This window comes from Delphinus delphis, chromosome 16, assembly GCF_949987515.2.
Source record: "Delphinus delphis chromosome 16, mDelDel1.2, whole genome shotgun sequence".
Taxonomy (NCBI): domain Eukaryota; kingdom Metazoa; phylum Chordata; class Mammalia; order Artiodactyla; family Delphinidae; genus Delphinus; species Delphinus delphis.
The window spans coordinates 76530361-76557659 of NC_082698.1; the positions used below are offsets into that span (position 1 = coordinate 76530361).

Below are 27299 nucleotides of genomic sequence, written 5' to 3' on the forward strand. Positions count from 1 at the left end.
CGAAATTAAATATACGAGCAGTCAAATATCCTCATGTACGTCTCTAAGGGCTGTTTTTTCCTTGTTCAGTGTCAATTTCCTCCCCAGACTATGGAGCTCCATTAGGGAAGTGGCCAAACCTATTTTGTTCCTTTCTTATATGCAGAACCAAGCACTGTGCCTTACTCATAGGAGCTGTTCAATAATTTGAACAGAACTGCTGAAACTACTGAATTTGCACAGTTCATTTTCAATCCTAACATTTGAATCAGATATGAAGACACAATAACATGGTCAATATGTAGGCACTGAGGGAAGAAATGTTCACATATGGAGATCTGGGAAAGTCATTCTGGCTTACACATGATTTAACTTAAACTTTACGCTAATTAGAACAGCCTGTTTTGTGACCCATCAAACATGCATTGTGCATCTGCTTTAACCACTGAAGAAACAAATGCATTTAAAAAATTAAAACAGAGTGTGGCTCAGACATCCAAAATGGAGCTCAGTGGCCACTGTGAATGTGGTCTGAGACACGATCCTGCATCACAGAGAACTTGAATTTTCTGAACTGTACCAGTCTCAAGGACACCACCAGCCATTCTCAAAACATCTGCTAGCAGTTGCCAGCTGCAGCATTGTAGTCTCAAGACCTCCTTGGTAACTATGCAACTCTTTCGGACCCCGACCAATCCTTACTTAACAAGCATACTTACTTCTTGCCAGGTCCAGTCATAATTTTTGACAAATAACTTATGTAATTTTGCGGTGTTTGCCTTTGTAAGTCTCCCCCATTTTTTAGTACGGTGGAACATAATTCAACTGCTTCTTGAATCTGTGTCTCCCGGGTTATAGCCCTCAGTTTGGCTCAAATAAAACTCTTTTCTATTCCTATTACAGGTTGTTTATTATTTCTGTCAACAGCATATTTAAGGAGGAGAGTCGGATAAATGACCTCTCTCTTAAATCAATCTGTATGTGTGTGTGTGTCTGTCTGTCTCTCTCTCTCACATACACACAGACACATGCACGCACCACAAATATATCTCCAACAATTTCACCTAAAATAACCTAAAATTTAATAGAGGACCAAGAAAAAGGGAAGAATTTTCTAATATTCCTACAAGAAAATGGCCTACAACCCCCCCCCAAATAGACAGAAAATCATAAATGATTTATGAAAATTTAGACATATGAAGGATAAAAGAGCCTATTCATCAAAAAGACAAGAGATTACAAGTTTTGGTGAGAATGTGGAGGAAAGGGAACCCTTGTGCACTGCTGGTGGGAATGCAAACTGGTTCGGCCACTGTGGAACTGCATGGAAGTTCCTCAAAAAATAAGAAAAATAGAACTCCCAGAGTATTATAGCCAATTATACATGCACTGGCCTCTCTCTGGGCTACATATATTTTGCTTTAAGTCAAAATGAGCTTCCCTATCCCAGATTTCCTATTCCAACTTGGTCTGCTGGCCAACTAATATACTCTTCTAATTTGAGAAATGGCACTCCATACAGATAGTGATGATTATCCCTGCTCAAGCGACTGGCTGAAGACTGATGTGTGACAATGTGTCCTTTGGCTGGTGTTTGCATTTGGTCTCAATCTCTGGCCAAAAGGAGTTCGTTTTTCCTGCAGGGCTCTGGGAGGGTGGCTCTATCGGCTGCTGTGACACCTTAGACAGACGGTTTAAGGTCTTGTCGCAGAAATCCCTGAAGCTTTCTGCATCTCTCTGCTCTCAGCATTTCAGGAGGGAACACCTCTCTGTTCATTTCAGTTTCAGATGTAAGACCTCTGGCCACACTACTGGTATCCATTCTTGACACCAGACCCAAATGATACAGCTTTTTGGGAGAGAACCTCCTCAGCCCCTGACTACCTTCCACTTCTGAATCCTTCTTGCCATCCATGGTCAGAGCTGAGAACCTCAATGATACTGATAACAACTGCAGTTATGACACTGCTATGACCAACCAGTGACTCTCAAATCTGTCCAAATGTTGACACATGCATATCATGATTACTTTAGTAAAACAATATAGGTAACATGTGAGTATATTTGACTCCATTGTTTGAACTAGAAACATTTTTTCTAGGAAAAAAGTTTATTGTACTTACACAATATAAAATGTCAAGCACATAGGCAGGCAAAAAAAATTTTTTAAACCAAAGCATAGTCGCTGATTTCTAAATTTTTCATCAATATTACTGTTATTTGCGAGCTGTCTCGTCTCAGAGTGTTAGCAGTCATAGGTAAAAAGACTAAAAGGGTTAACAAAATTTGGGGGGGGGACGACATTCAGTTTGAGATGCTCCTATCCACTACTTTTGATTTTTTTCCTGAAAATAGGAGTAAATGTCAATGGTTGTAGATGCCTCAGTTTAGGTTACAAGATGTACAATGCTTTGAGTGTATGCTTGGAGAATCACTGGACTAGAATGATGGAAAAGAGGGAAGAGGATGTCTGTAGAGAGGTATGCAGACCTCTGCTCTGAAGACCTTTAATTTATCTTGAGTTTGATAATACACTGGAGTCATTGTCATCCTCCAAAAGAAAACACTGACCTCTTATGTCCTCTCTCTATGCCTTTGTTAACACTGGCCTACGTTGACAATATACTGACAAAGCAGGGTAATTCACTAACAGTTTTCAGTTCAGAACATCCCTGTGACATATATACTCTTAGTATATAGCATCTTCTGAAGGAGCAGTTCCTCACTCTTTAGGCTTACTGTCTGCCCAGAGGAAAGAAAATTTATCATCTTTTATGAGTGTTTCAAGAGCACAGATGCACAGAGTAATAGCCTGTAGCAGTCGGACAACTGTTCTAGTCACGCAAAGCTTCAGCCAGCACATTAGCTTTGAGTTCATGTGTAATAGTATCAAATGCATGGCACCCACATCTCTGAATAAGACTAGAGTACTGAGTGATGCTACTTTTTTTGTCCTGGTGGTTGCCAATGAAACAAGTCAGATGGGCTCTTGGGGTTCATCTCTCTTCCCGTAATTTATTGAGCTGGTCGAGACTGATTTCCGTGGCCACAGTGCCACACTATTTTGCATCTTTGGCCATTTGGGAGCATATTTTGTGTGTTACCCCATCTAATATATTCATTTTCCTATTTAGTGGTAATTCAAAAGATAAAGGCACATATTTTTCAGTGTTTTGAAAGGTCCTCCAGTCCCCAACATGAGTGATAGAGAAAAGGAAAATTTTCATTTCATATGTGAGAACTTAGAATTCATCCATGTGGTTCTTAAACAATGCAGCTAATTATTTGGCGGTGTATTTATTTGACACACATAAATGTACATACATTTCCTCTGATGAATACATATTATTGACTAATTATATCTATATTATACTGATTGGCAATTTTGTGAGTGCGTGTGTATACTAAGCATATCTTTTTTTTTTTTTTTTTGCGTTACGCAGGCCTCTCACTGTTGTGGCCTCTCCCACTGCGGAGCACAGGCTCTGGACGCGCAGGCCCAGTGACCATGGCTCACGGGCCCAGCCGCTCCCCGGCATGTGGGATCCTCCCAGACCGGGGCACGAACCTGTGTCCCCTGCATCGGCAGGCAGACTCTCAACCACTGCGCCACCAGGGAAGCCCTGAGCATGTCTTTTTATTGTGATGCCTTGACATCGTGGGCCCTGCTGATCTCTGAGTGCCCCTCCCAGAGTTAGTCAATTCCTAGAGGTAGAAAATTACTTGCCTGCAAGCACGCCTTTCATATACAAACCAATCAATTCAGAGTCCTTGTCCTCCAATCACCTCCTTTACCTGAATCTCAATCCACCTGCCCTCATCACCCAGGGCCAGGTACCAGACAACTAGGGACAGTCCTTACACCCCAGAGCCCACTGAAATGACTCAAACTAGCCAGTGCTAAACCTGCTTACCCTACCTCGTCTGCTCCTTTCCACAGAAACCATAATAAAGGCTCTTGCCCACTTCTTCCCCTTGCTCCCTCCGCCTCGTGGCTGACCCTGGTGCTTCCCCATGTGTCCTCACTCTACGCTGTGCCTTCTGTTTCCAGGGAACTGTGAGTAAAATCTTCTTCCTCCATGACAGTCATTTCCATGTCTACATGTCTTGCCACACCTGATTACAATAAGTCCCAGGTACCCTTAAAACTATGTGTGTATGTGTGTTTAATCAGTAAACATATTATCAAATCCATCAAATTCCAGTTACAAACCTTCAAAAGATCTAAAAAATATCAACCAATTCAACTAATGAACATAAGTTATATTCACACATTTTCTAGAAGGTAAAACAGATTATAGTAATACCTTGGACATCTTTGACTTGGTGTCCGTAATAAGGAAAGACATATTGTTGATTTCATTTTGTACCACGAAGTTCTGCTCTTCTCTTTTGAAATTCTGAGAAGTCCCAAAGGAAGTTTCAATTAAAACCACAGATAAGTAGTTCATGTAATAGAGGTTACAAAGGAACCCAAACTTTCTACAAAGGTAAGTAGTAATTTGATATATAAGACTTATAAAGAAAGGAAACAAATAGTTGAATATCAAATGAGGGTGTTTGGCTGGGGGCAACAATTCTGGGAACTAGATAGAAATATGTCTGTTTCAAAGATGGGAATACTAAGGTTCAGAAAATTTAGGTAACCAAGTCACACACCTACCAAGGGGTAGAATGAATACTCAAACACCAGCTACCTGGTGGAAAGCATATACTGCCTTTTGGGATAAACACAGATTTCCTAAGGGCATGCACAACTATAACGCAACTTTCCATTCTGTCAGATATTTTATCTACTTTTTCATATACCCTAAAATTATTTTATTCATTTTTAATTTAGGAACATAAAAACACGGGCAAAGTCAAGTGTTCAAGCAGTGGTAGTAGTGAAAGCAAATACAGAATAAAAGCAGAAAGAATCACAGAGCTTTAAAAGAGAGGTTAACAATCTAATTATACGTGTTTCTTTTTTAAAGGAGCATAACCCAAGCAAAATAATTCCGTAGTAAGCATCTAACTATGTTAATAATTGATGAGTAATAAAAGATTTTGTATGAAGGACAGTGAATAGACTAAGCCTCAATTTTCATTCAGCTCATATTAACATTCTAATTGTACTATTAATAATATTATAACTATTCACATAGTTTTACCTTTAAAAATTTGGGTTAGAACGTACATAACATATATTAACAGATTGGTGTTTAAAATATATCCATGAGATTCAAAAGCACGTATTCAGATTCTTTTTCTTATTCTTGAAACTCACACTAGGCATTCATCTAAAAACCTACTGATTACGATAAATACTCAGCACAATTAAAAATCTCTGTGATTGTTTGAAGATAAATGACAAAACTCAAAAGAAGGCTTATATTGCATCAAACTCCCCAGGGAAACCTAGTCTCTCTCCTGACCAGCTAAGTGATACTAAGGAGATGACCTTGAGAAACACTCTGATAGGTATTTACTAAGGGAATCGGAAAATTCATTAAATTTTGCAAGTCCTGGACATATTCCAGAGAGTAAGCACTGTCAGTATTTTCCTACTTACGTGGGATTTTGACCAGTAGATAAACACCTCTGCAACCATGCGGAAAAGGTCTTCTGCTTCTGGGTTAGGCTCTTTTAGCCACTTTGCCCTAGATCACATAATAAATAAAGTGGTGTCTCAGTTACTCCCTAAAGTTAATTAAAAAAAAAAAATCACACTCCTAAAGTTAAATGTGAAACCAAGTAAACTGAGGGTGAGCATGCTTGTCCACAGAGCTCATAAATGACTTCAGTGTACAGCTGTAACATTTTAAATAATTTAAACATGTAACTGTCCAAGTGCTAGTTTTTACACCCACAAGGCAGACTGTTCCACAATGGGATTTCCAATTGTAATTTTAAGATGTTTGGTGAAATTCACATCTGATACTGTCATCATTGTGAACAAACTCATTGCTAAGTAGTGAATGAAGCAATTCCACTGGGACGTATGAACACAGTAAGGTTATGACTGAATTAGAGAAATTAAATCACTTTTGAACATTCTACCTGTTATAGTCCACAAATCTAATCAAGAGCGGGTAGAAGGCATAGAGATCTCTGGCCAGCGTGGTGAACTCGTCTAGAATGAGAAGTTCAGCCTCGGACATATCCCCCCTGACCTCGGATTTCAGATGGTCTTCCTCTGATACCACCATAGCTGCCTTTTTCTTGAGTTTCTCCATTAATGGCAAGAAATGAGTTTTCAAGAGCTGAGGTTTCACTTTATTTATAATAGGCTGGGAAAATACTGTTTGAAGACAGACATTAATATTCCGCTCTGCATAAACATTCATTAAAATGAGGATTAGATGGTCATCACAACTGTACAGCACGATTAAGCCTCCCTCTCCTCCAGCACATGCCTTCCTTTAGAATTCAGCCCATGCCTCAGTCCTTTTTCTAGTCCCAAACCTAATTACATAGCTGCTGTTCAAAAATGATTACTGAATTGAAACTGATGTGCTTCCTTGTTTTCAAAAAAGAAGGAAAGAAAGAAATTGGCAGCTAATTTAGAAGTTTAAAAAAGACATTCATTCACTTTGGAAATCAATTATTTTCACACAAAGAAGAAAAGTCCCCAAATGGAAAAGTTCCCCCAGCCCATTTTTTAGAAGAGATACACACCACTGAATACTTCTATGAGACCACTACCTACTTAACTACTACGCCATCTCATTATAACTGTCCCCATCCTTGTCCCAGTGGAAGAATTAGATTACATATAATACTGCTCTTTTATTTAATAATAGTTGTAGTTGTTAGCAACAGGTCTAAACTTGATTAGGCCATTTTTTTCAATTTAATTTTTACTTTATATCGGATTTACAATGCTGTGTTCGTTTCAGGTAGATGGCAAAGTGATTCAGTTATACATAAACATATATCCATTCTTTCTCAGGTTCTTTTCCCATATAGGTTATTACAAAATATTGAGCAGAGTTCCCTGTGCTATAGAGTACATCCTTGTTCATTACCTATTTTATATATAGTAGTGTGTATATATTAGTCCCTCCCCCTCACCTGTCCCCTTTGGTAACCATAAGTTTGTTTTTTAGGCCATTTTAAAAGGAATTTTTTTCTCCCTAAGAGTAACATACATACACTGGGGAAGTGTATAAAAGAGAAATGTTAAAAATCAACCATAATTACGCAAATTAGTAAGACATTGGTGTATTTTTTTTTGGAAATTTTCCCAATAAGTAATATCATACGTAAACTTCTGAATTCAAATTTTTAAAGTTCTTCTTTTAACCCTCCATGATATTCTGAATATTTTCCACATCATAAAATACTGTTGAAATCTTAATGTTTGAAAAAAAAGCATAATATTCTGGTAATATGGATGTGCACAACCTATTTAACCATACTCTTGTGGCTGGGCATTCAAATTGCTTCCAATTACTCAATATAAATAGTGCAATGACAGAGCAGCTTAAATGTAAATATTTGTATCTTTTGATGATCCTCCCCCATTCCCGTTAAGAGAGATGACTAAACCTGGGTGGCTTCAAACTCCAGTTTTATTTTTGTCTCTGTCTGCAGAATCATTCATTTTTACTGCTGTGTTCACTGATTAATCTTAGCGAGATTAGTCAAATCTAGAAAATGTTTACTCACTTAAAAGTAGTAACTATATGGAAAGTTACCCAATGTCTGATTAAATCTACTTTTTTTTTTTTTTTTAGAACAGCATGACAGAAGTAATCCAGAATAGTTTTTGAGCACAGAGCAAATATTCACAAAGATTGAGATAGAAAAATTTTAGTCTTCTGTATTTCAAATCTTTTTGGAAATAAACAAATGGAAGTGGCACATTCCTTCCCAGTCTTACCTGCTAACCTTTTCATCCAGGCTCCCTCATCAATTCCCAAGTTATTATATATGATTTTCAGGATATTTCCCAGCAGCGTGTTCATGTGCTCTGAGTTCAGAGCCGTGCAGCACATCTCAGCCCTTCCTGGATTATTCTCAGGTCCGTGCTCCCACCAATGAGACATGTAGCTACACAGCATGGGCAGGATAACTTCCATCACATGTGGCATTTGTGTGTAGCGAATACCAGACTCAGCTAAGTCCACAATTTCTTCCATGAGTTTCTCCAAAGATGGTATATTTGGACAAACATCTTCGACATTAGTTGGCAAATTAAGAGCTAGAGAAGCACACGTACAAATGACATGGATTCAGTGAAAGAAGTGACCCGAAACAGACACAAGCAACCATTTCACACTGGGCTTCAAAACTCGGCCAGACCTGGCATGCCTTCAGCTGGATTCCTCTCCTTTTTTTTTTTTTTAAACTGAAATGTAGTTGATTTACAATGTTGTGCCACTCTCTGCTGTACAGCAAAGTGACTCAGTTGTACACATATAGACATTCATTTTTTATATTCTTTTCCACTATGGTTTATCACAGGATATTGAATAAAGTTCCCTGTGCCTCTCCCTTTTCCCGTGGCAGGTATTTCAAACTTTCTTTTTCCCCGAGTCCCTACCCAACCACCTGAAGATCACCAAATGACCGATCCTTCTACTTCAGAACAAGTAGGAATATCAGATGTCTCTTCTTCCAGCTGCCTGCTCTCATCATTTCTGTGTCTGGTCTCACATTCACGTCTGTTCCCCTTTTCAGCAGGAGTTCTGAGGTCCCCATTCATGGTTCACCTGTGTTCTGATGCTGTCTACCCTCCAGCAGCCACCTTGCTCAGGACTGTATTTCCAGCTCCTTCTTCTCTACTGCCTCTTCCGCACGCAGCAAACCTATCTACACACGTGCTCAGCTCTCTCCTAGACTGTTTACACCTTTCCAGGTGCTCTCCTAGCCACAGAATTGAAGGCTTCTGCTTTTCACCACTGAACGAATTTATTCTTTTACAATCCTTATCTTACTAAGTGTTTCAAGGGCATTTCACATCACTGACCGAAGTTCCTTTTCCTAAAATCCCCCTTTTCCTTAACTTCAATGCATTCAGTGTTTCTTGACTCTCTTCTGAATTTTGTCAGTCTCCTTTTGCTAACTCTTTTCTCCTTGCTGAAGTTTTAAATATGGGTTTTCTTTAGGGATTTGAACTCACTTCTCTTTTTCAGATTATATGTTTGCCTAGGCAATTCTTGCCATTCCTACGGGCTTCTGCTGTAAGAGAATAACTCTCATAGCCATATTTCCTAAGTTTTTTTGTGTGTCTCATAAGGAATGTGTCAAAAGCAACTAAAATATAACGGGTCTAAATTTAAACTTGACCTTTCCTCTCCAATCTACGCCTTGAGCCTGCACTACTATCTGGTGAGAACAACATTATCCAATGAGTCATCCAGGCTAGAAACCTGGGAGAAATTCTAGGCTGTGATGCTCCTTCATCTCCTACAGGAGATGATTCTACCTCTAGGATTTCTCATAACCTCTTCACTATAGACTCCATCCAAGGGGTCTTGCCCAATTAGATTTCTTCTGCATTACCACAATCATTTTCTAACTGGTGATGCACACTCATTCGTCTTCCTTATTTCTGCCATGATGGAGTTCTAAAATGCAAAGCTACTTATGTTACTCCCCTTTTTAAAGCCAATAAAAGGATCCTTTTTGCCCTGGTACAGTCCCTACTCCTTACCTGACACAGGAAGCCTACCTCGCCTCTTTTTGGCTTTCCATTCTTGCCTCATCTTTTCTCTTTCTTCCCTGAAAACTACTGCCACCTCAAAGTACTTGAAGTTTCCCCTAACATACCAGACTTTCAGTGTTCCTAATTTCAAGGCTCATCTGTACAAACTCTGCTAAGTCTTCCCAGGTGCTCTCAGCTCAAACTGCTTTTTTGTGTCCCCAGTGTTCTTTATTCTGAATTCTATCACGTATATTCACCAGTCTCTCTACCTCTACTGCAACTAAAAACTCCCTGAAGAAAAAAATCAAATCTTATTTATCTTTGTATACACCATCTTCTCCATCTACCAATAATCATTTGTTGAATGACTTGACTAAAAAAATGAATGAAGGAGAATCATTAAATGCAATTCCTTTCCTTTGTTATGCAAACGGCGTATTATAGAAAATAAGTGGGGAGATTATCTGCTCTGTGTCTTTCCTTATCTGTAACAAAATAACAATCTGCTTCATTCTTGATTCATTACAAAAATATTAATGAATCAAAAACCTTTAATAAGACAACTTTATAAGACATGCTTATACACATAATTAACCATCCAAACTCAACTGTGTTTTATTGTTTACAAATATATTGTGCAATTTATGTAGAAAAATATTGCTAAGTTATATTCAACATATTTTTCTTTAACTTCCTCTGTGATATGAAATTCGAATCATAAATTAGGCAAATTAAATAACGATTATTCAAGTTTTTAAAAGGTTCTTTACTTGAAAAATTCACTATAAAATCAGTGTAACCAGTAGCTCCCATATAGACATGAATTACACAGAGAAATGATCTCATCAACAGAGAGGTATGCATTTGTGAACAGCTAATAATTCTTGTTCAAGTTGGGGGAACTCTTGAGGGCTTTTGGAAAATGATTAAAATAAAATATACTTTATCAGACTTAGAGGATCAAACTATCAGAAAAACATCACATGAAATAAAACTGTTCCAATAAGATAGACATACCCGGTGAACCAAGAGAAATGAAAGGTACAAATCTATAACTGTAACAAATAAGAATACCATACACTTACTGACTACCTATAAGAGGTAACTGAATGACCTATTTTTCCATATCTGCTGCTTATTCTGTTTTATTATTAAGAGGGTTAATTTGTCTGTGGCTCATTGACTTAGAAGAAATTAAACTAATTTTCTTTCAGGAACACTACGGAAATAGTATACAGCATTCCAAAAAATTCCAAATAATAACACCTAAGAACAAATGACATGGAGATAATAAATTAAAATAGCCCATTAAAAAATCATGGTCAGAAAACACAACAAACGTCATTAAGCTTTAGCTTCAAATATCAAGTAGTGCACATGCTTCTGTGTTACCTGCTCTCTCTCGAGAAGACTTAGTATTGTAGATGGAGTAAATGTTGTGTTTGTCGAGATGAGTTTCCAAAAATGCTACAGGAAAGGCACCAGCAAAGGCAGCCAGACACTCTCCTAATGCAGAACGTTGCCTGTAAGTGGAAAACGCTTATATTTTTTAAGTCTTCTAAGTGAAAAACTGAAGGAGTTATATTAAAATTGGAAAGGTAAACCTAAAAGGACAATCATAGTGCTACTGCTACTGATAAAAACTAACCCTCAAATCCAATTTCTATACTGCAAAACATCATGTGCTTTCAATAGCAAACTCCCTGCCATTAAAAAAAAAAACACACCTAAATCATCTGTCAGCTAAAAAGAAGTTAAAAACAGTATAGACAAAAATAACAACAACAAGAAAAAAAAACCCAAGCCCTGTAAATTCCCTCATAAGTTTGGACATTTTCCTTTTTTTCTTTCTTTCTTTTAACATGATGACCTAAGGAACAATTCTTGCCACGTGAATAAATGGATTTTGATAAAAATTTTAAAAATCAAGTACTAATACAAGACACAAATAAAACTTTCTGAAAATTTACCATGTATAAGTAATTTCAGGGTAGCTATGAAATATAAGGACATATTAGATGCTAAAAACTATTGATAACACTTAAAATTAATTTATCATTTTCAAGGGAAGGAAGGGAATCAGACTGTGATCAATTTAGTCAAGGCTTCCCTTGCCACTGATATAAATTCTCTCTCCCTCAGTTACCTACTGAATCCAAGGCTTTACTGACATGTTAAGTGTTTATTAAATATAGAATAATGTGAGAGTTATTTCAGCAAATTATGAACTCCTTAAATGACTTTGAATATGTATTTTATTTAAAAGTCAATAAAATGGATCAAATTAAGAAAAGGTTACATAATTCTCTTAGACAGTTTTAAATTTCTCACTAAAAAAAATACTTAAAATTAACAGTCTGATTATCTAATATTTTAATTAAAAATGACTAGATATATATTCAGCTAGGAGAAAATATCCCTTCATAGAATGACACTGAATAAGATAAAGTTCAATTGAAACATTTCATTACTAAAGATAATTTAGGACATCAAGAAATTACAAAGAGCATGGGCTTTGATTCAGACAGATCCAAGTCCTGATCTTACTCCTAACACTGTGTCACTCACCATAGGAAAATTACTTACCCTTTTCAAGTTTTTCTTTCCTTACCTAAAAACAGGGATACAGAATTGCAAAATTTCTGGCACACAATATGGGTTCAATAGATGTTTTAAAAGAATGAGAAATACTTTATTTAAGAATTTAATAGCCTAAAATGTTTCATATATGACCCCAAAGTAGATCATCTATTTCCAGACATCTGACTGGGCTAGTCCTTTTATTTCATTAATAATTCATCTGAATTATTTAATAATTCACTTTAAGATATAAATTCAATTAGTAACTCTCAGATCAACTCTGATCATTTCTGTTGCTATTCTGGAAATAGCAATTTTTCTTTTAGGTGAGTTGTATTAAAATAACTACTTTTCTTTTTAGTATAGTGTCATTTTTTTCAAAATACCTTTTACTCACCTTCAAATTTTTATTTTTATATTCTCCCAAATTCACTTTGTAATTGCAAAGTTAACTGAAAAAATATATATCTTTTTAAAGAATCTAACAGAAAGATCCCAAATTCTATCAAGAAAAATACCCAGGCAAGAGTAATAACAACAATAACAGTAACTGCTGAGGTATGAGAGAATTTGGACTACCAGATATTAAAATGTATTAGAAAATAGTAACAATTCAGCCTAGATGGTATTGCTCTAATCATTTAAAAATCAAATAATTTAGAACAGAATAGAAATTCTAGAAATATAACCTAGCAAATATACTTAGTATATGATGAAGAGTTTGTTTTAAATCAGTAAATAAGAGAAATATTTAATAAATCATTATATTAGAGACGTGGTGGACAATTTAAAAAATTGAATTCTACATAACACCAAAGAGAAACAGGAAACAGGCTCATTTCCGGTAAATCCCTTCATACTCCAGAGACAATCATTTCAGACATTCTATGCCTCCCTCAAGCTTCTCACACTTGTTTCTTCAACTGTCATCTGGCTGAAGACTCAACTCAGACTTCACTGAGACAATGAAGGCTATTACACACAGACCATTTACACCTGACTTATCTTCTACTGTTTCCTGTTGCGTAGAGAAAGTTCTGAGTCTAAAAAGCCCTGTTCTCCAAGATGCGTTCCTGATCACCCTGTGTCATTCTCTGTACCGTGTGCCAACTCACACACAATAACTTGCCCCTGTTACGTTCATCAGTTTCCTTGTTTTGTTTCTCTCCCTTGATATAAGCTCTCTGAGAGCAGGGATCTATTTGTTCACTGTTGTGTCCCAGAACCTGACATTTGATCAGTATTTACTGAATGAACAAAAGGATTAAAAAGTAAATCTAAACAACTGAAAGCATGAAAAACCTAGGAGAATAAATATTTGAATTTCTAGCTATTAAGGGTATAGTATAAACTTCTTAAAATCATGAAACTAAGGAGATGAAACATGTACGGTATAATTGCTAGATCTGATTATATAAAAATCCAAAATTCTCATGTCATAAAAAACTATCTGCACATAATGATTTGTATATAAGCACTATAAAGGTAAAAAAATGCTAAAAGTCATAAAAGCAGGAGAAATAACAGGCAAGAAGTTAATAGTTAACAAATACAATGGTTATTACTGATCAGTAAGAGAATACATTAATAGAAAAACGGACAAAAAATAAGAAAAGGCAATTTATTAAAAAAGTACAAATGGTAAGGTAAACACACACACACAAATAGCTAGTAACTGGTAATGAGGAAAATGCATTTGAAAATAAAAATAGGATCCCATTTTCAACTAATAAATTTATAAATAGTAAAAAAGGGTAATAATCGGAAGTGAGAAATGTGAGGAAATGAGAATTCTCTTGTAAAACTTTAAAGTATGAATTGAATCAATTTTTTTTAAAGATAGTAAAGATGTGTATCACAAACCCTTACTACTTGCATACTCTTTAACCTAGATCTCCAAATTCTGATAAAGGAAATAAAATAAATATACACAGAAAACTATGAACATAGATCTAGCATCATTTATGTACGTGAAAAAGAGAAAAGAGCCTAATGTCAAAAATAAAAGAACATTTCAATAAATTATAATACTTCCTTAGGATAAAATATTTTATAGCCATAAAAATCATATGAAACTATTGATAGTTTAACTTAAAATGCAGGTGAAACTTTAAAAATATTCAGAGTAAACTCAATTATCTTTTTCCATTGATCTACTTTCCTTTCTCTTTGTAATTGTCACCTTATTTTAATTATTGTTGCTTTTTAAGTTTTAATGTTTGGTAGGCCATGTGAATGCCGTTATTACTCTAATTTTCTCTCTCAAAATTTTATTGGCTAGTCTCATGCATTGATTCTTTCAAATAAACTTTAAAATTTTTCAAGTTCAACAAAACACAAATTTCTACTTGAAATTCTTTATAATTAAGATTAATTTGGGGAGAATTTACATCTATTCAATATTCTTCTCTCAGAATATCCTTTGACTTATTTATTTCATTTATTGGTCTTCTATTAGAATGTCTTTTTATTTCTTCTAACGTTTAAAAAAGCCCTCTTTCTCTTCTCTCTTCCACAGAAATCTTACAGAAGTTGCCCATGTGATCTCTCTTGTTCAGTTCAGTGGGGACACCTTATCTTACTTGACCTGTCCAGAACATCTGACTCTGCTAATCTTCTCCTCTTGAACTTGAGAACATGAAAAAATTAACTGCCTATATTCATTCTTATTTTGTATTTCCAATATAGAATTAGAAACTGTACTAGCAGATTCCTTCGTAAGACTCATTAACGCTCTAAGTTTAAACTTTATATTAAATATAGGCTTTACCACTATGGCTTTACATTTTTTGTTCATAATTCGCAATTGTCTTTTATTATATCAATTCAAATTTAGCTTAAAGATTGTCTAATTACTCCCAAGGAATTCAATATGTCAATCTGATTGTTTAGTTTATAACTAAGGAAAAAAGTTATAAAGTGAAGACCCTTGTAATAAATAATCATAACACTTGAAAAAACTATTAATACAAAGTTAAACTTTTAAAATCTTACCTTTCCACATAAATACTCTTGCTGGTCCCCAATGCATACAAGCTAGTCAGAATTCTATAACATGATACCTGTACATCTTCCACTAAGGAAAAAGAGAATCTCACTTAAAAAAAAAACACTTGTTATCAATACATTGTCCTGAGAAAGTTTAGGCTAACAATAAAATTCCATATTAAAGGCATACTAACACTTTAATATTTGAAAAAAAGCAATACAAGAACACACACACATAAAATGAAATTTAAGACCTTTTTCTCAAACAAAATTCTTTTCTGGAAGGAGCTGAAAACTTTCTAAAGAATTATGCTCTGATTATACAGACAGAATATTATCAGGAACAATTGCTTTAGGTATAATAAAGGATTTCTTCAAGAATAAAACTAAGCACAAGGATATCTGGGAGGACAGGTCCATTTTGACTCCTTTTCCAGAGGGATATAAAGACTGTACCTTTTATTTTAACTCTCAAATGAACAAGAATAAGAATGCTAGAGAACGGGGTGTATCATTTATTTCTGAAATGACCTGAAATTCAAGGCATAAGTAAGTCGCTCTTGGAGCTTTTAAAGCTAGAAAATCAAGTAAAACCTCTCAGATGATCTCTGATCCAATAAACATGTTCAACAGGCAAAGAAAACTAAGAATCTTGGATTTCTAATGCCAACTCTGCTACCATTTCCCGGAGGACACACCATGACATGAATGGAGAAACCCTCCTCATCCCCCATATTTGTTTCTGTGTCCACATGGGGCTGTAAGTAATGCTCCCATTGGTTCAAGCAGTGTCAATGTCAATGTTTTGAAACTAGTGGTTATGTCATTCACTGATGAGCAAAGGTGGTTTTTACACAGAGCTGTACTTCGCCGGGGAGACCTACAACACTGAGAGTCTGAGTGGGTGGGTCTGCAAGCAAGACCCACTCGACTGGTAGACAAGAGCTCATATCATCTTTCATGTTCATACAGGCAGGAGAGCAGGAACTTAGGTCACGTAGTTCCTTTTTCATGCAACCTTGGGCATTCTGTGGATATTTTTAATAACCACAGAATTCCAGCCAGGAACGGCTGATGAAATCCCCTATGAAAAGAGAATGAAACCTATAAACAAAAGATATTTGAACCACCCTAGTAGGTCAGTTATTTAGACACAGAATTTGTCTCAGCAGTCTTCAAATTTATTGGTAGGATAGCTTGCAGAAACAGTCTGCATCGACTCAGAAATAATCTGAAAACATTTAATGCTGCATGTCCTTCGGTGAAACTACATTAGAAAATTTCCATGGAAAGAGACACCACAGAAAGTGTAAAATTTGGAACTTGGATGTCAACAATGTGGGCGTGACTGTCCATAACCAGTACCTTACTGGTCCCTTCTGCGAATCCATGTGATTCAGAGATCTATGTCTATTAAGAACGGTTTTGGTTTTGTAATTCAAACGTCAACCTAAAGTGTTCTTAAAAAAACAACAAAACAAAAACATTTTAACGTATAAGCAGTGTTTGAATAACCTCGATGATGTGGCTGTTAATTTCTGATTGTACTATGTAGATAATGAAACTCTAAGTAATAGATTTACATACATATTAGATCTTCTCCGAACTGATGCTGGCCAATATGCTCAAATAATGATGACAGCATTGGCAACAGTGCCACCGTGGTATAATTGATAATCTGAGTAACACCTTTGGGTTGGTTTCGGGTGTGGGTGAACTGGCCCTGCTTAAGATTTTCCATCGTCTTCTCCAGATCCTCTGCGGCATTGTCCAGGAAAGCTCTGAGTGCACTTTTAACACTTTCCAGGCCAGTCTTCATCACAGTCCTAGGGAGTAAAGAAGAGACAGCTTATAGCTTGTGAGAGGAACACGTGAAATACAAATAAAACATGCTTCTACATCGTGTTTATTTTTGTCCATGACGACATTCACTCAGTCAACTCAATTTTTTAAAACCACTTTGAAGCAATTCTTTCCTATATACTTGAAGTTACAGCAAGAGCACTCCGTAAATGCATAACGTTTCCTAAATGCCTTTGTAGTCAACTTAATCAGGACCTCGGAGCAAACGGCAGTTCTAATGCTTTACGTTTTCCACCTGTGGTCTCAAATATTGAGAATATTTAGTTGATAACTAAGAAACCCAGCTCCTGAGTCAGTTTAGTTCATCCCAAATCCAACAAAACTAGAATGTTTTCTGAGGCTATGGATGTGAAAGAAACAGTTAATGCCAGCTAAACCACGTTACAGAATGATATGGATTTTTTTTTTTTTTACCTTAAGGGTAATAATCAATCTTTTCTAAATAAGCTCTGAAGGCTGAACTTTGTAGAGAAGTGACATTCTAAAGCCGCCATTTCTTGTAGAAAATGAAGGTGAATGGTAGCATCTCCTTTCTTCATTTATTATACAAAACACCTCAAATAAACTTTTAAACACAAAAATGGATAATTCAAGAGTATCACCGCATATTCTCTGTAGAAGACTTTTAGGAACTTTTATTTAGATGTATCCTGGATAATAAGTAAATTAATTGTACGGCTTAAAGGCTGAATCAATCATGCTAACCAAACTGGTTTTGTATTTGGATTTCTGGTCATTTTAATAGTAGTGCAGAGTAGAAAGTGCATAGACTTGGAAACTGGTATATTTCCACACTTACTATGCAATCTTAAGCTTCACTTTACTCATCTATAAAATGAGAATAAAACCTTCATATTTCCTATAAAGGTAAATGTTATTAGAAATATGGAGAACAACTATCCTGCCTTGAGGCTAATAAAACCTCTGGAGTTGTAGCTCATCATTTTTACCTCACATAATACAGTCCCAATTCAACCCTCAATTACATACCTAGCTGCTACAGAAATTACTTAAAAATTAAATAACAATATATATATGATCGTAAAAATAATAAAAGGCCGTTGTATTACTAATTTACAAAAGATATTCTTTTCACCTACATTAAAGTCTTCATTGCAATTCCAAAGAATAAAGACACTAGGTTCTTCTTCTTATTCCTGTATATCATTATTACACTCATTGATTTAAATCAAAATGTATCCATTTACCTTGCATCCAAAGTCTGACCCAAAATATGAAGACAGTTGACTATTGATGTTGCATCATTTCCTAAAGAGGAAACAAAAAGCTGCATAAATTGCCCAGAGAATTTCTCAATGCTCTTCTTTTCTGTTAATGTTCGTGTTCCAAAAATTAGTCAAGGGCACAGTTCAGTAAGGATAACTCAATTCAAAAGAGTTTTTGATAATCAAGTTTAAAATCATGCAGTTTTTCTGCTTAAAAGTGGTTATGTGAATGTAAGTAGAAAAGCAATAAAGCACGTCTCATCAAACAGCTGACATACTCAAGAAGCATTCAAAGCACTGCCTCAGGCTAAAGAATTTTAACTAGATTCTTCAAATATATCCTCCTCCCCATACTAGCTCACCTTATTTTTAAATCATATTGTATGCCAACTTTTTAAGTCAGCTGATATCCTTTGTGAAATGAGGTGGGCTAAAAGTCTAATAAATTTAATTCCCTTTTAATTACCCCAAGTATATCTGCTTTCTTATTGCATTCAACTGCATTGAGATGAATTAATTTGCCTGAATTCAACTGCATTGACATGAACTAATCTGCCTGAATGTTGTTCGTCTTCGGTGAAAAAGTGGTACCAAACTATCATGCAAAAAAGCATCAGAGGCTGAATAAGTTAAACATTACTCATGAGATATTTGAAACGGGGGTGACCCTTCTTGAAAATAAGATGAAACTCAGCCATTCTGATTGGCATATTTCATCACAAAGTACAGAAATATGAATCACATAATGAGTACACGTATTTTACTTCGTGATAAGGATACAAAAAAGAAAATATGAATCCAAAGTAACAAATTGATTTGACCGTTCACAATACAGTCTGACACTCATCACTTCCTCATTCCATACTTTCCTATTTGTAATATATACAGTCATTCCCTGGTCCTTAGGTTAAAAACTCCTAATTGAATGTGAGTTTTTAAAACATTTGAGCATGTTATATTCTTTATACACAAAAGGACCCTAAAAGGAACAAATGAAGTATACATGGAAATAACTGTCTCAGAATGTGGGCATACCAGGTTAGTGATATGATGCAAATAAGAAAAAAATAATAAGGTATTCATTGCTGAGACGCTTCAGAAAATGTTCCATTCATCTAGTGCTTTGAATCTCAGAACTTCCAGGTGATAATGAAGACAAAATCAGCAGAAGGGCAGAATTTGTCATGCTCCTGTCTACTGACTGGTGGCAGTGCTAGGGCTTCTACAATACTACAGCCCTTAGAAGTATTACTCATTTAATTATTCATTCACTCAATAAATACATGTTAAATACCAGGTACTCTTAAACTTCCAATACTAAGCAAAATAGAGTTCTCATGGTACTTGCATTTTAATGGGGGACACAGACAATGAACTATTAAGCAAAAAATAAATCAGTATGTAACATAATGTCAGGCTGCAGTAAAAATATATAAAGCAGGGAATAGGGATTAGAGCAACAGGATAGAATTAATAGGGTGAGTGGTCACCAGAGCCTCCCCAAGAAGGTGGCACCTGAGCAGAGATTTGAATGAAGCGAAGGAACAAACCATGCATATAACTGGGAGAAGGGCCCAGGCGGTGGAAACAGCATGTTTCCGGGACAGAAAATGAACCTGGTGGTCCAGGCAAGGAAGTCAAGATGACTGATGTGGGTAAATTCAGGGGAAAGAAGGAGAATGTAAGGTGGAGAGGAGGGAAACAGGTTCTAGAGCCTTGCAACAAGAGCAAGCACTTTGGATTGTGCTTCAGTGGTTAAGAATCCACCTGCCAAGGCAGGGGACGTGGGTTCGAGTCCTGGTCCGGGAGGATCTCACTTGCCATGGAGCAACTAAGCCTGTGAGCCACAACTACTGAGCCGGCGCTCTAGAGCCCACATGCCACAACTACCGAGCCCACGTGCCACAACTACTGAAGCCCGGGCGGCTAGAGACCGTGCTCCCCAACGAGAAGCCACTGCAATGAGAAGCCCGTGTACCGCAACGAAGAGTGGCCCCCGCTCGCCGCAACTAGAGAAAGCCCACGTGCAGCAACGAAGACCCAACGTGGCCCAAAATAAATTAAATAAATAAATAATTTATTAAAAAAATAATAATGTATGTTAAGGTTTTGCTTATGGGTTGCATGTTGGTGACGGGGAAAGGAGACAAGGATGACTCCATGATCATTTGGGTGAGCAACTGTGTGAGCAGTTGGGTGAATAGTGGTAGGATTCAATCATGTGGGGAGAGCCCAAGGCAGGAGCAAAATGTGGGGGGAGGGGAGAGGGGAGGGTTGGGCGTTCTGCTTCCGACAGGTCAAGTGTGATGGGCCAATTCATCTCCGGTAGAGATGTAGGCAACTGATACAAAAACCTGGAGTGCAGAGATGAGATCTGAGTTAGAGCTGTCAACTTGGGCCTCATAAGCATATGGAGAATTTTTAAAATCATGCGCCTGAATGAAATTAGCCAGCATGAACATAAATACAGAAGCATAAAGGTCCCAGAGCCTCCAATGTTTGGAGGTAAAAAAAAGATAAGAAGGGTGCAGCACAGAAAATGACAGAGGGAAGGCCCAGGAGGGAGAGGGGATACAAAGTGATGCCTATGAGTCTCATGCCACCAAATTCAGCACCAAATCAGACAGGCTGGTCCCTCACTCTCTCCCTAAAACTCACAGTCATACTGTCTCTTCATACAGATTATCAGTGTTTGCACTTTGTACTGAGCTTATCCATGCCTTTTTCCAAAAGGAGGTCTGGGGTTCTTTAAACTTCCTTTTGTATAAGCTCATGAGGTGTGATTTTTTTTTTTTTACATCTTTATTGGAGTATAATTGCTTTCCAATGGTGTGTTAGTTTCTGCTTTATAACAAAGTGAATCAGTGAGGTGTGATTTTTGTTTCCTTTGTTCCCTGATGCAGCTCCGCACCTAGAATAGTGCCTGATTTAGAGCAGGAGCTCAATTAAATAATTGTGGAATGACTGGAATGTGAGTAAAAAGGGTAGGAAAGGGCACCAGTGGCCAGACAAGTTCTGTGGGTCAAATGAAAATGTGTGTGGTGAATATGAGATTGCTGTGACTGTCAGTCACAACACTGTAAGATGTATCAGTTGACACACTTTGGTACACTCCAGAGCAGATATAGCACAACTTTAAATGGAAACATCTCATTGTAAAAAATGGTGGAGAAAGGACCCTGAGGAATGCAGTAACAGTATTAACTGAACCTTCAGCATTTGAATGTATGGACCAGCAAAAGTATCAATTTTATGGGCATGTATAAATGCCTAAACTAATGGTTAGTCTTGAAGAGAGAAAGTACGTAGTAAGGCTCTTAAATAAAATAGCAACCTGGATATGGTCCTTCTAAAGGCTCCCAGATCCCCATAATCAGGAATGTCAGTCACGCTATTAGTAAGAACAGGAAGGGCTAGACAAAGCCTAGTAAGATGGTAACATTTTAAGGTGATGACTGTATTTTTTCACGTTCTTAACTATATGTAATTTCTTAACTGCTCTGAGCAGTATAAAAACCAAAAGTTTGATACCTTCAAGTCACGTTTTTTTCAAGGTTCACGCTACTTTCTTTGTCTTCAAATATAACTCTCATCACCTCTAAACACTTAGGGAACCACTTACGGATTGCCTATTTATCTTTAAGATTGTATGTTTGCATCAGTGTGTGTGTGTGTGTGTGTGTGTGTGTGTGTGTGTGTGTGTGTGTGTGTGTGTGTGTGTGTGTGTGTGTGTGTGTGTGTAAAAGCATAAAAGGTACAAAATTAAAATCACAGCTCATACCTGAATCTAATAACAACATACAGCAAGCACTGGGTTTTTAAAAACATTGTTACCAATTCTCACAAAATAATACAACTCTCTAAATAATAAAAACAACAAAGCTAACGCTGTTAAGAGCCAAAATATCCTTCTTGTATCTTAATCCCAAACCGTTTTGTGGTTTTTAATATAAGATTTCTATAATTCAGGAGTTTTCAATGTCATCCAAAATTTGATATATCACGTACCACTTGTTTTATAATCTGATTTATTGAGAATTCTCAGAATGTTAAGTTTCTCTCTTCTGGGAAAACAGTAACAGTCATTCTAATTTTTATTCTTCTTCTTTACTTTTTCTAGCATGGCTCTTGACACAATATCTCAATATATTTTCTTCTTTGAAGAAATGATTAATCTTGGAAAAATCCTTATTAATAACATGAAATAAAATTATGCTAGAAGATGCAAATTTCTCTCAAAATTATGAAGAGACAGAAATTGAAGCCTGTCAAAGATTTTATTACTTCTGAAGTCAGTGATATTGAAAAGAATAAAATTACTGAGTCCCTAACTTGGTGAGAAGTTTCAGTTAAACTTAGAATATATATTACATATTCTATTCATTTGTCTCAAAGTCAGGAAATTCTCTCAGAGTAATACGTTGAAATGAAAGAAGTATCTACCTCTCTAATACAATCTTCTGATATTATTTTCATTATTATTTTCAAATAATATTATACATTATTTTCATTCTGAGTCTGATAAGAATTAGGTTATTTATAGCAACTCTAATCCAGGAAACTCTTGCCTTTATCATACACACTGTCATAAAACTACAGAATCTTTAAGTTAGATAAGACCTTAAGGATCCTCTAGTGATGAATACCATACTCAAAATAGATAACCAACAAGGACGTACTGTATAGCACAGGGAACTCTGCTCAACATTCTGTAATAACCTAAATGAGAAAAGAATTTGAAAAAGAATAGATACATGTATATATATAACTGAATCACTTTGCTGTGCACCTGAAACTAACACAACATTGTTAATCAACTATACTCCAATATAAAATAAATTTTTTTTTAAAGTAGCAGATTGTGCTACTTATTTCTCCTATTTTCCTTGACTATCATCCATTTTATTTAACCTTCAGGCTTACTGACATAAAGTTATATATAATTTTCTAACAGATTGTGCTTTTTAAATTTAAACCATGACATTCTCCAAATAGTGACACGTTCAGTTCTCACATATGCACTATCCTCAGAGATTCTTAGTGCTTTAAATGACTTTCCTTTCATTATACGTGTCCTATTAAACAACACAAGCACAATGTGAACCTTTTTAGGGATAATACAAACACATACAGTCATTCCTCAGTATCCGCAGGGGATTGATTCCAAGACTCTCCCCCAACACCAAGAATCCAAGGATACTCAAGTCCCTTGTATAAAATGGCATAGTATTTGCATATAACCTACACACATCCTCCTTTATACTTTAAATTATCTCTAGATTACTTAAAATACATAATACAAAGTAAATGCTATGCACCTATTTTTGAAGGATGGCGATTTCAAGTGTTGTTTTCTGGAACTTTCTGGAATTTTTTAAAAAATATTTTTGATCCCCGATTGGTTGAATCCATGGATGCAGGGCCTGTGGATAAGGAGGGATGACTGTACTAATTTTCTAATGTCTCCTGATACAAGATAGCCCCTCATTTAAACACATGAAGAGGGTTTGGGGTTGGGGATAACAGAAGAGTCAACATAAACTTATTCCACTAATTTTTTCATCACGGAGAGATACCAATTGATAGAATTCACTATATTACTTTATTTACTATTAAAACTCTTTTAAAATTAACATTAAGATTTAGGTACCAGTTTAATCATTCATACTCGTCTAGAGGAAAAAACGAATACTTTAACAAGGCCTATTGTTTCATTTAAGCACATGATAATACTTGTCCAGTATTCCTGAAGCTAATGTGGGAGCTGTATTAATGATGTTCTAAGGTCACTGAGGTCAACCAGAAGGAATGTTGGAGTTTGAGGCTCATAATGTTGCAAAATGCTTGCTTTATTCCAGGCATTCCTAGGAATCTGTCTGTCATCAAATTTGGAAAGTCTCCAGTAAATCTGGGTGTCTCTAGACAATTAACTGTCTTGCTATGTTAAAAACTTACCAGAAAACAGGAAAGTAGAAAAGGCCTCTACCAAAATGTTCATTGCAGCTCTATTTACAATAACCAGGACATGGAAGCAACCTAAGTGTCTGTCAACAGATGAATAGATGAAGAAGATGTGGCACATACATACAATGGAATATTACGCAGCCATAAAAGGAATGAAACTGAGTTATTTGTAGTGAGGTGGATGGACCTAGAGACTGTCATACAGAGTGAAGTAAGTCAAAAAGAGAAAAACAAATACCGTATGCTCACACACATATATGGAATGTAAAAAAAAAATAAAAGGTCATGAAGAACCTAGGGGCAAGATGGGAATAAAGATGCAGACTTACTAGAGAATGGACTTGAGGATACGGGGAGGGGGAAGGGTAAGCTGGGACAAAGTGAGAGAGTGGCAAGGACATATATACACTACCAAACGTAAAATAGATAGCTAGTGGGAAGCAGCTGCATAGCATAGGGAGATCAGCTCGGTGCTTTGTGACTACCTAGAGGGGTGGGATCGGGAGGGTGGGAGGCAGGGAGATGCAAGAGGGAAGAGATATGGGGACATATGTATATGTATAACTGATTCACTTATAAAGCAGAAACTAACACACCATTGTAAAGCAATTATACTCCAATAAAGATGTTAAAAAAATATAAATTTTTTAAAAATTTAAAAATTGAAAAACAAAAACTCACCAGAAAACAGATAAGTAGAAAAAGCCTCTAAATGATAACTATTTTGTGCCAGCCTTCTCAAATAGTTCCTCGAACTGAAAGTATCATTGCTGGTAGAGTTTAATGATTGTTTGAAAAGTCATTAATCATGTGTTACTTCCTTTTCAATGTAAGTGCCCTAAGTGTTTTCATGGACCACTTAAGGAATTTTTTAAAAATGTGATTCTCATAAACTATGACATAAGTGGATATTATATTTTTCCTAATATTCTCAAGGAAAAAAATGTAAAGTCTGGGTTATTCATGAATGTAAGAAAATTCAAATTGATAGCACTCATCTCATTGTAGTAAGCATCTGCTGACTTATCTATCTTCTCTGTTAGACTGTAGACTTCTTAAAGGTAGGACCTGGTTGGTTGATTAATTCAGTCATCAGATATTTATAAAAGAGCCACTATACACCAGACTTCCTGCTGGGCTCTGAGGATACAAAAATAAGCCCTCGAAGGGCTGAGTTTTGGGCCAGAGAAAGAAGTTAATCTTGTAACATCATCAGTGAGATGAAGGAAAAGTAAGCAGAGCTATGAGAAAGTTATAATAGTAGAAGGAGAGAGTATAATCAGGGAGGTTGGGGATGGTTTTCCTGAGAGAATGCTATTTGGGTTGAAATGTGAAGGATTAGTAGTTAACCCCATTGTGGGTGTGAGGGACTGGAGAGGGGCATGTGGTGTATGGGATCCCATCTCCGTCAGTAATTACAGCATGTGCAAAGGCCCTGGGCAGAAAGGAATACATTTTCATGAAGCAGAGAGAAGGCTGCTTAAGCTGAGGCATCATGAGGAAGTCAGAGCATGCTGGGAAATGAGGATGCAGGGGTACACAGGGGACAGACTATCAAACACTATGTGGCCAGATGAAGAATTCTGATCTTTACTACAGAGAAATGGGAAGCCACTGGCTCCACAGGAGTGTATTCAGTGATGAGACCATTTTGTTGTTCTGTTTTGGTTTTTGGTTGGGGAGGCGGAGAGATATGATTGCTTTGGGGCACAGTTTAGAAGGGCAAGAGGGAATTCTAAGAGAAGGGTGAGTACGTTCATGGAGGCATACAGGTAAGAGACACCTGTAGATTGGCATGGGGTGGTAGCAGCAGAGAGGGAAAGAAATCTGCACTTTTCTATCCTCACAGGCTAAGAGAATGTTCACACACAGCAGACACAAAACTGGTTACTGAAAGAATGCACAAAATGAATGTCATTAAGGCATTCGATTCATTTTCACATGTAAAAAGAAAGCCGTTAAGAAGTCTTGATACACACACACCTGTGCCACCATCACTATCCCTGCTGCAGCTCTGGTTAGCAGATTCTCTTTCCCCTGCAAATGACTGAAAGTCTAAAAATAGGCTATAATAGTAGGACTTAAGTATCTTCTAAATGCTTTAAAATTAGGCAGTTAGAAAGACAGAATTTTCACTTAGCATAAGTGGGCAAAAATGGTAGGATTAAAAGCAATATTTCGTTAGTCAATAATGTGTCCTTGAAAACGGCAAATGGGATCCTTATTCCTTGTCAACCTGCCTGCGTCTTACCCCATCCTGATTCTCCAAAATACAAGTGTGCACCACCTTGCAATCACAAGCATTTCAGAAGTCAAAAGGGAAGCCTAATATAAAATAGATGCTATTTTCCTTACTAATTTTTTCTATAAAGTATTTTAATAGATACCCCAGAACTACTGTTCTGTAGGGAATATGGCTTGTTCCCCTTTTTTAAAACCCTACCTTTTTCTAAGATAAAAGGAAATGGTTTACACACCTTCAAAAGAATATATGAGGAATAAAAACATGATTCATCTCTCTTTAATTCTTAGTGTGCTTCAACATATAGAAAATATTTTAAAGTAGATAAAAGATATACATAAATATAGAAGTTCAAGTTTGGGGAACCCTCACTTTACATATCAGAAAAATTTCTGAACAGCTACAATCTGGCAGACACCTTGGAATAAATATTCCATTACTGATCATACTCAGCTCCCCACAACGACCACCACCAGGACAAGAGTTTTGACTTTTGTTTTTTTTTTGTGGTACACGGGCCTCTCACTGTTGTGGCCTCTCCCATTGCAGAGCACAGGCTCCGGACGGGCAGGCTCAGCAGCCATGGCTCACGGGCCCAGCCGCTCCGCGGCATGTGGGATATTCCCGGACCGGGGCACGAACCCGTGTCCCCTGCATCGGCAGGCGGACTCTCAACCACTGCGCCACCAGGGAAGCCCATCTAGTTTATTTTAATGCTTCCCTCTTGTCTCCAATCCCACCTTGCTGACATGTTTCTGGTTAATGTATCTCTTTCTGTATTTTTGCTCCTTGACACGAAGCTCAAGTATTTCTTTGTTAACCT

General features: G+C 36.6%; 1 protein-coding gene across 1 annotated transcript in view; it reads right to left on the reverse strand.

Annotated features, from left to right (window-relative positions):
- RYR2 (ryanodine receptor 2) overlaps positions 1–27299 on the reverse strand; it is a 714060-nt gene that overhangs the window by 113834 nt on the left and 572927 nt on the right. Inside the window, exons 64-71 of the mRNA XM_060035003.1 lie at positions 18253–18313; positions 16769–17007; positions 15188–15269; positions 11006–11136; positions 7847–8167; positions 6022–6262; positions 5534–5621; positions 4287–4379 (exon numbers count right to left, since the gene is read on the reverse strand). Coding sequence (XP_059890986.1) covers positions 4287–4379; positions 5534–5621; positions 6022–6262; positions 7847–8167; positions 11006–11136; positions 15188–15269; positions 16769–17007; positions 18253–18313 — 1256 coding nt within the window. The remainder of the gene's footprint in view (positions 1–4286; positions 4380–5533; positions 5622–6021; positions 6263–7846; positions 8168–11005; positions 11137–15187; positions 15270–16768; positions 17008–18252; positions 18314–27299) is intronic.